The sequence below is a fragment of the Equus caballus genome, chromosome 14 (genome assembly GCF_041296265.1).
Source record: "Equus caballus isolate H_3958 breed thoroughbred chromosome 14, TB-T2T, whole genome shotgun sequence".
NCBI classification, from domain to species: domain Eukaryota; kingdom Metazoa; phylum Chordata; class Mammalia; order Perissodactyla; family Equidae; genus Equus; species Equus caballus.
The window spans coordinates 51,444,500-51,454,038 of NC_091697.1; the positions used below are offsets into that span (position 1 = coordinate 51,444,500).

A 9,539-nucleotide genomic window follows, 5' to 3' on the forward strand; every position below is an offset into this window, starting at 1 on the left:
TTTCTGGGTCATAAGGTAACTATATGTTTAACATTTTGAGGAACTGTCAAATTTGTTTTCGAAAGTGGCTGTACCACTTTACATTCCTTCTGGCAATGCATGAGGGTTCCAATTTCTCCACATCCTTGCCAACATTTGTCATTGTCTGTCTTTTTTACTGTAGCCACTCTAGTGTGTGTAAAGTGTCCAGTTCTCCTTCGTCTTCTTTTTTTTTTGGTAAGGAAGATCAGCCCTGAGCTAACATCCATTGCCAATCTTCCTCTTTTTGCTTGAGGAAGATTGTCCCTGAACTAACATCTGTGCCAGTCTTCCTCTACTTTGTATATGTGACATCAAGCCTCCACAGCATGACTTGATGAGCGGTGGGTAAGTCTGTACTCCAGATCCAAACCCCTGAACCCGGGCCACCAAAGTGGAGCACATAAATTTAACCACTACACCACCAGGCTGGCCCCTGAAGCGGCCACTTTCGTTTTTCACCTTCAGTAGTCTGTGTACCTGGTACCACGTGCTAAAAAGCTGGAATGCTTTATATCTCTTTAAGCTAGTGGTCCCCCATCTTTTCCCCACTAAGTGCAGGAAAGACAGGAGGTAATCTTAATACTTAACTTTGATTTATTAATATCTTATGAATTTTTGTTCTCTGTGTAAAGAAGCTTTCATTTAGGGAGGAAAGATATGCTCCTAGTTCCACTTCTGATAATAGATTCAAATTTAATTAGCTTGCATAGAGAGACTTCTAGTCTCTCCATTTTTCTTAAATTCAAAGAATAATTCATTAGTCCACACAGTTCAAAAGAACTGGTAGTGAGAGCTTAGTTTTCAAGAAGTGTGAACATTACATTGTTTTGGATATGATAGGGCAAGAGATTGTACTTCCTGGTGTTGTTAACTGACTAATAGCCAGCCTCTACAATATTAAGACAAAACTTTAAAATATCTTCAAGAGGCAGTCTCTGCACTGACTCTAGTCTGGGCACTAGAAACAATAGAAGGAATTATTTTACTCATCCTGACACGTTTCCTCTTTCCCATGTCTGCTCTCTTTCACACACACTTCCCTTCCCTCTATACCCTTACTCACTTTGTTAATCTACGCTTTCCTTCCATAACATACAGAGGTTAGACTTTTTGATGAAGTTTATTGGAAAACTCCTCCCCCAACAATGAAGGCTCTCTCTTCTGTAACATAGTCAAATTACTAGAGCGGGATGTGTTTGGCTGGTGCCTGTGCAACATGAAACAAAACTTCCTTGTACAATGGTTTGAAAATTTTTTAAAAATTAGAACCTTAAAAGTCTATCTTTTAATACTTCTCAATGCTCTACATATATCTCCGAGAAAAGTGATTTTCAAACTTTGGATTGCTACCCATTAGTAGGTCATGAAGTGAATTTAGTGGACCATGACCACATTTGAAAATTAAATGGAATGCAGTAACATAAGAAATTTTAGATTGCATCACAAAGAAAGCTAAGCATTGCTCACAAAACATTTCTTTCTATGATGTTCATATGTTATGTAATATATACAACATAATTTTTCTATTGGCTATGAATTCTTTTAAAAGTTTGAAAACTAGTGCCCTGTGTGTATATAGTAAATTCTAAGATAACACAGGAGGCAAAAAATTATACACATTAGCACACAAATCCACTAATTTATTCTATATGAATTATTATTCAGGTGCCTGCATTCAAATGGATTGCATTACAGCTTTGTAACACTAATGAGACATCTGGAGAATTATAATTTCATATTCCAGGATTCTGTGGGTGGCCGCAACACTAATGTGCCTTCACAACCCCTCTCTGGGATGAACAGGAAGAGATGCTAAGAAAATTGCCTTCTGGTTCTTTCTAACAAGGTGATTACACTTATGGTTGTATCATAGGACATGATTCTTCAGGTGTATTTTCAACAGTAATAAATACTTTTAAATGTTAACTTAAAAATGCAGTGAATTTAAAGAAATAAAAATGACATTTCTGAATAGCAACCATTAATAAACCACAAGAAAAAAAGCAAAATAGAATGAAATGAAGAAATACTTGAACGCTTGAAATACTTTGAAAGTGGTCTGTTTTATCTTACCATAAACATAACTGTGGGTGAAAGTTCAATTGGAGAGAGGGCCATGGAAAAAAGTGACTTGGTGGTGTTATTTAAGGAGGCAAATTCATTACAAATTAAGACCTCCTAGGTTGGAGAATAAATCACCATTTCATTACAACTACAAATAAACATTCACTTAAAAGTAAAAGTGGGTAGAACATGCAAAAATATTAAAGTAACAGTACAACTTAAAGTACACATAATCTGGGGGAAATAACATGGGTTTGGAAGCAGCACAAAACAAAACACATACGGGATATAGAAGTTAACTATGGTCACTGAATATTGAAACCAAAGGTATTGTGGAAGGTAGGATTTTCCTCTATTTCTTTCCCAGGGCACTGGGGTGGGAGGTTGGGGATAACGGGCTTCAAAAATTTGAACTCATTCGTCCTGGTATCTCCCCTGAGACACACCTCATACTGGTAGCTCTGGGACAGGGTCCCGGTGCCACTCACGTCCACCAGGTGGCCCGGAAAGGGGCCCTCGGGCACCGAGCAGCCACCCAGCGACGCGGCCCTGCTCCTCCTGCACAGCCGCACCGCGACGAACAGCAGCACCGACAGGAGGAAGAGCGACGACACCGACGCCAGCGCGACGACCAGGTAGACGGTGAGCGGGTCGGCCCGCGCCTGCTCGGCCGCCGCCTCGGGCAGCGGCAGGTAGGGCTGGGAGAAGCCGTCCACCAGCAGCACGTGCAGCGTGACGCTGGCCGAGCGCGGCGGCTCGCCATTGTCCCTGACCTGCACCAGCAGCCTGTGCTTGGGCGCGTCGCGCTCGCTCAGCAGCCTGGCCGTGCGCACCTCGCCGTTGTGCGGCCACACGCCGAACAGCCCGGGCTCCGTGGCCTTGAGCAGCTGGTACGACAGCCAGGCGTTCTGGCCCGAGTCGCCGTCCACCGCCACCACCTTGGTCACCAGGTAGCCCGCCTCGGCCGCCCGGGGCACCAGCTCGGTGCAGGGCGCAGAGCCGTTCTGCAGCGGGTACAGCACGAAGGGCGAGTTGTCGTTGGCGTCCAGCACCAGCACGCGCACCCGCGCCTGGCTGCTCAGCGCCGGCGAGCCGCGGTCCGTGGCGCCCACGCCGAACTCGAAGGCCTGCAGGGCCTCGTAGTCCAGCGACCTGAGGGCGAACAGGTGGCCGTTGTCGGCGTTGATGGACACGAGGGAGGCCAGGGGCAGGTGCGGGTCTTGGGGCGGCAGCAGCGAGTAGGTGAGCTGGGCGTTGGCGCCTGCGTCTCTGTCCTTGGCGCTGACGCTGCCGATGTGCAGGGCGGGGCTGTTGTTCTCGCGGACCCAGAGGGTGTAGGAGGTTTGGGTGAAGGCCGGGGCGTTGTCGTTGACGTCGGAGACCAGCACGGTTATGGTGTGCTGGGTTTTCAGTCTGGGGGATCCCATGTCTGTGACAGTGATGGTGATGTCATACTCGGCCTTGCTTTCTCTGTCCAGAGGACTCTCTGTTTCCAATGTGTAATAATTCTCCACTGAAGATTTTAGGGTGAACGGGAGGTCTTCTGGAATGGAGCAAATCATCCTCCCATTGTCCCCAGAGTCTCTGTCTCGGATGCTAAAAACCATAACCACGGTCTCAGGCAAATTTTCTGGGATTGGACTGGTAATTGATGACACAGCAATTTCAGGAGCGTTGTCATTCACATCTATCACCTGAATTCTGACTGTTGATTTTCCAAAAAGGCCTCCACCATCTGTGGCTTGAATGATTACTGAGTATGAGTCAATTGTTTCAAAATCCAAGGGTGCCATTAAACTAATTTCTCCAGACTTTTGATTAATTTCAAATGTCTTGCGAATCTCTTCTGAGGCATGGGAAAAAGTATAGGATATTTCCCCATTTTTTTCCGAGTCTAAATCCCAAGCTGAGACAGTGACAACCACTGAGCCTAGCATACTATTCTCTGGAATCTTCACCTCATAAAAGGGCTGCTGAAACTCAGGGGAGTTGTCATTAATGTCCACGACCACCACCCGAACAGAGGCAGTCCCAGACCTGGGCGGAGATCCGCCATCCAGAGCAGTGAGGATGAAGCTGAGCTCAGATTGCTCTTCATAATCCAGTGCCTTGTCCAGAACTAACTCTGGGTATTTCCTATCGTCTGGATTGACTCTCATTTTAACGTGGAAATGAGAGTTGGGGCTTATTGTGTAGTTTTTTAGAGCATTGATTCCTACATCTAAATCCTTCGCACTTTCTAGTAAGAATACGGCACCGACAGGACTATTCTCTGGGATTTCTAGCAGCATTTCTTTTTCTAAGAAGACAGGAGAGTGGTCATTTATATCCCTGACCTGGAGCTCAATCTGTAAAAACTGCACGGGGTTTTTCATTAATACCTGGAAATGCAGCACACAGGGCTCCGTGGAGCCACAGAGCTCCTCCCGGTCTAGCACTTCGCTTAAGAGCAAATCCCCCGTGTTTACGTCCAGCTGCAAACGCTGTTTGTCATCATTAGCGACCACCCGAGCCCCCCTAGAAAACAGCTCACCCATTTCCAGTCCCAGCTCCTTTGCCAAATTGCCTACAAAGCTCCCGCTCTGCATCTCCTCTGCCACTGAAAAGCGCCCAGACTGGGAGCGCGCCTGAGAAATTCCCAGCAAAACAAAGAGAAGCAGGACTTGCCTTATCCGCAGAGTGCTTGTCCCTCCGTTCTCCACAGCTCCTTTCCCAAAGGCTTCCTGTAGAATCGTTTGAGCTCCACTTCGCAGTTCTGGCAAATGTGCCTCGGTTATGTCCACCAAATCTTCGGAAGCCTAAGGATTTTGACCCCGTTGAATAGCTTCTAGTTTGCCCCTTGAAGGCTTGTTCTTTCTGTCTTCCCAACGCCCTGTGTTCACTGGATAACAGTTTCCGGACCATCATCCAGCGTAATGTGTTTTTTTTCTCTTTTTCCCCACGATATTATCCTGCAGCGCCACCATGCGTCTCCACAGATTTTCAGAGTTTGATTAAAGCTGCCTAAATTCCATTCACATAAATGTCCTTCAGAAACAAATACTGTTTTATTCATTGTGTTTACGTAGTTACAAATACATCCTATCTTCCATAAGAATTGTTTTATACTCTTTATAGTTTCTGATGCTGTTAGTATTTGTTTTAAAGCATTTAAATATCCCTCCCCACTCTCTCCACAATCCAAAGTGCCCGGTTGTGGCGAATACAGAAACACAAGAAGTGATTCCTGGCCCTCAGTAGCTTGGAATCTTTCTGAGAAGATTGAAAGCCTGAAACAAGGAGAGTAGAAATGACTGTTAAACTGAACAAAATTCTATCACTACTTGACCTTCTTTAGGTGGTAAGGGAAAGAGGAAGTGTGCACGAGTCATTTCAGAGTCCTCTCAGAGGATATGAAACTGGATTAACCATGAGATGGAACATATATAGATAGTTGTTATAGCACAAGAAGGCATTTCTGTAGATTGTCTTGACAACAATGAACTATGACTTGGGAAAAAAAATGAAGTAAAATGCTGGGTGGAACATACTATCTAAATCCAAAATTTAGTTCTAGTTTCTCATAATTTACCAAAAAATATTTAATAAGTACCCAAACATGTTAGTTTCATTTAAAGCAGGCTTACTCCTAAAGCCGGCTTCCCGCAGGGTCCCAAGATTTATTCCAGCTATAGCTTTCACTATCTACTTTCTCTTTCAGCCCAGAAGGAGAGAGTGAGAGAGAGTCTCTTTTCCAATCACAGGAGAAAAACTTAGTTTACTCTGATTAGAGCAACTAAGATCATATGCCTGCTACTGAAGCAAGCATTGTTTCAAAAGGTATAGAATTGTAGGTAGAGATTTTAGTCCCAGAATCTAAAGACTCATTTTTGGCCTTTTGCTTAGTTTTAATCCTGTCTGGAACCACCTCTTAAGCTTTGAGTGGTTTCAGCTCTAACCAAAGTGCATGGTTACTACATAATGGGGGAGATTGTTTGGAATAGATGCTAGGAGCTCACAATGATGTGAGATCTCAAAAGTGCTCTCAAGAATGGATGGAGGAGGAATCTAACAAGTTTGCATTTTTAAAGTAAGTTCAAATTACATTTGTAAAAATGTAAGCTAGGTACATGGTTGAAAAATAAATCACTACAAAATGGTAGAAAATGAAAAGTAGATGGATTGACTACACACTTATCTTCCCTCCCATTAACATACCCACTAAAATGACAGAAAAATGATAAAAATGGTATGAAGTAATAAAGACTAAGAATTCTCAAATGAACACACATGCTTTTGATAACAGAAAGCAGATGGAAGAGCAATTAAGTTATCAGTTCCAAGAAGTGTCTAAAGTAAATTTCCTGCATTGCAGATATTCACAAGAAACTGGTGGGTTTATCCCACATAATCCCATTTAGGTCAAGATTTGGAGGAACCAAGTGCATAACAAGATTGAAGTCAGTTAAGGACTGAAAAAGAAATAATTAGTTGACAATATGGATATAGGAGAGTTGAATTCTCTGATCCTCTCATCATCCTACATAGATAGAACAGTAACTCAGTTCCACAGAATGAAAAGTTTATTCTATGTAGAAATTAAATGGGACTATCTCTAGTTTTGGAGACCCTATGCACAGCTGAAAGCAAGTGTGAGGTGTGAAACTAAAAATATTGAGATTAAGCAAAAAATTTGCATCCTGAACGGTGAGGAATCTAGCCCCTTCCCATGCAATACTCTCCGATTGAAGGGCACAAGGTATATGCCTGACTTCCTCTCTCACTCGCCCCCACACAGAAGATATTGTAGAATTCTAACCTAGAAAATATGAAAGGATCAGATAAAGACTTACACATACTTGTTTTCGGGGGTCTCCCAAGGAAACAGTCCTATCCTAGCATGGTTACATTAAAGTGAAGCCCTGCCATCAACAGGCCTCGTGTACTCACAAAAAGCTGACTATAGACATTATGATATCTCACCATTCTTAAATATGAGAAGACAGCTGAGGATCACAAGACGTTTGAAGAAATGCCTACAACACGACATAGAAAGGCCAAAACCACTATCACCAGAAAACAAAACAAAAGGAACAGGATGAAACACATATAATAGAGAAAACTGAAGAAAGTCTTCAAAAATGTCTGATTAATATCCTTAGAGTAGTAAAATCTGATAAGAGCTAATACTTATTGAGTATTTACTCTGTGCTACCCACTGTTCTAAGCGCCACATTTAAGTGTTTACCCATTTAATCTTAACAGTAACTGTTTGAAGTATGTATTCTTATTGTAAGATAAAGAATGGATTAAGGCTTATGTGCCCCTTACTAGCTGTATAACCTTGGACAAGTTCTTAACTTCTCTGTGATTCACTCTCACTTTTAAAATAGGTATAATAGTAGTTTTTACTGCATAATGCATTTTTTGCATAATGCATTTCAAAAAAATAAAGAGATGAATTATAGATGAGAGAAGATACTACATTTACAAATCTATAACAGGATGCTGTGAAAAACACTCAGACAACCAAAAGGGCTCTTAAAAATAAGTATTTGTCAGCCAAAAAGAATAACTTAAATATAAAGATTGGATGATAAACTAAATTGTCCAAAAAATTAGAACAAGAAACAAAGAGAAAATAAGAAAGGAAAAAAATTAGAGTCTTTGAGAATCAGTCCAGGAGAGTCATCATTTCCCTAATGAGATTCTGGTTCAAGTGAAAATGTAGAAAATTCAAGGGAGAAATTATGATGAAAACATAACAAGAAAATTTCTCAGAACTGAAAGTAAGAGTCTAAACACTAACAGGGTACACCCATATGGCCAGATTAATAAATAAATAAATAGCTGACATGAAAGTATTTTCAGAATACTAGGAAAAGTTTCCAGTGTTTCCATGATGAAAAAAGGTGTTGACATTAACAGACGTAGGAATCAGAACGGAATCAGTCTTCTGAATAGCAGCTGTGTATGCAATCAGTAAAAGGAACACTCCTTCCAAAATCGGAGGGAAATCTAGCTTGAAAAAAATTCAACCTAGACTTTTATACCCAGTCAAACTGTCAATTAAACGCAAAGAAAATGAAGATACCTTCACAAGGCAAGGTCTCAAAAGATGTTACCTCCTGTGCATCCATTTTTATGAAGGTATTGAGATATGTGTGTCAGTTAAATAAGGGAGTAAACCAAGAAACATACTAGATCTTGTAAAAGAGGACCAACACAGGAAAGTATTAAAGGAATAAAAGTCCTAGAGTGACGGCCTACAGAACAACCAGTAAAAATGAAGCAGAGATATGGAGGGATGTGGTTGAAAGAGCTCCAGGAAATAAATATAATTGACAGGTATCTGACATTTTTTAATATTTAAGGAGAAAGATTAATATTCAAATAAGAGATAATGTGAAAAATCAATAGGAATATTATAGAAAATAAATAGACAATGAGGCAAGTAAAAACAACAATTATCAGCTTTAGGAAATATTTTTTTCAAGAATGAAATGTAATCATACAACACTAATGTATATTGTGAAGTAACCTTAGCAATATGGACAAAACTACTAGTTTAACAACAACAACAAAAAAGCAAACCTGCAACAACTCTATTTGGAAAATAGGAGACAAGAAATGTGCAACGTTTGTATATGTGTTTGTTAGTTGGAAAGTAAAAATGTTGAATCCTTTTTTACCATAGGAAGAAGTGATTAAAATATAAAACCAAATGTCAAGGTATAGCAGTATAAACATGTTACTTAGAAATATTGAGAGCAATTCTAGAGAAAGCACTAGCAGGAGGTTGGAGATTGAAGAATCTTTGTTTTTCTTTATAACTTTTAGTTCTTCTTAATTTTAATTGGTAGGGATTAAAATAAATTTACAAAATAAAATGAAAAGTGAATATCTTTCCAATGGTCCACCAATATTCTCAAAAATTTTCAAAGCATTTTTATTTATATTCATTTTCATGCAGGTTATTACATTTTGTTTGAATTATAAGACATGATCTGTTTTATATGTCAGCAAAAGTGGACATTAGAAAATAACTGAGTAAGAGGAGTGTCTTTAAAGGAAATGAAATAGTATGAAAACAAGGATATTATTGGAGTCCAATGTCACTCACAAAATGATGTCTCATTTTATCAAGAGCAGAGTATCAGAGAAATATTTCTTTTTAAATGCTATGATTTAGAACTAGATGATATCGTTTTATAACATGATTAAACAGAATGTTAGAATCAGGTCAGAAGTGCAGGTATGTGTTCTCACATGAAGGAAGTGCAACAGACAGGTGGATACGATCGTGAGAGGTAGTCTATGAAATACACTAGGAGAAAAATAAAAACCTTAGTTTTCTAGAATGAGAAATAATAATTAACTCCTTGTATATACTGAAAGTTATACCTTAAAACTATTATTTAGAAATGGGTACTAATTAAACCTAACTGTTGATTATTGTGAAAAAGGATGAAATA

General features: G+C 40.3%; 1 protein-coding gene across 1 annotated transcript; it reads right to left on the minus strand.

Annotated features, from left to right (window-relative positions):
• Nucleotides 1-1,122: 1,122 nt before the first annotated feature.
• LOC100061584 (protocadherin beta-11) lies at nucleotides 1,123-9,429 on the minus strand. The gene has a single exon (XM_001918039.5). It carries the CDS (start codon nucleotides 4,671-4,673, stop codon nucleotides 2,391-2,393), a length of 2,283 nt encoding a protein of 760 aa, XP_001918074.3. The 5' UTR covers nucleotides 4,674-9,429; the 3' UTR covers nucleotides 1,123-2,390.
• Nucleotides 9,430-9,539: the final 110 nt, after the last annotated feature.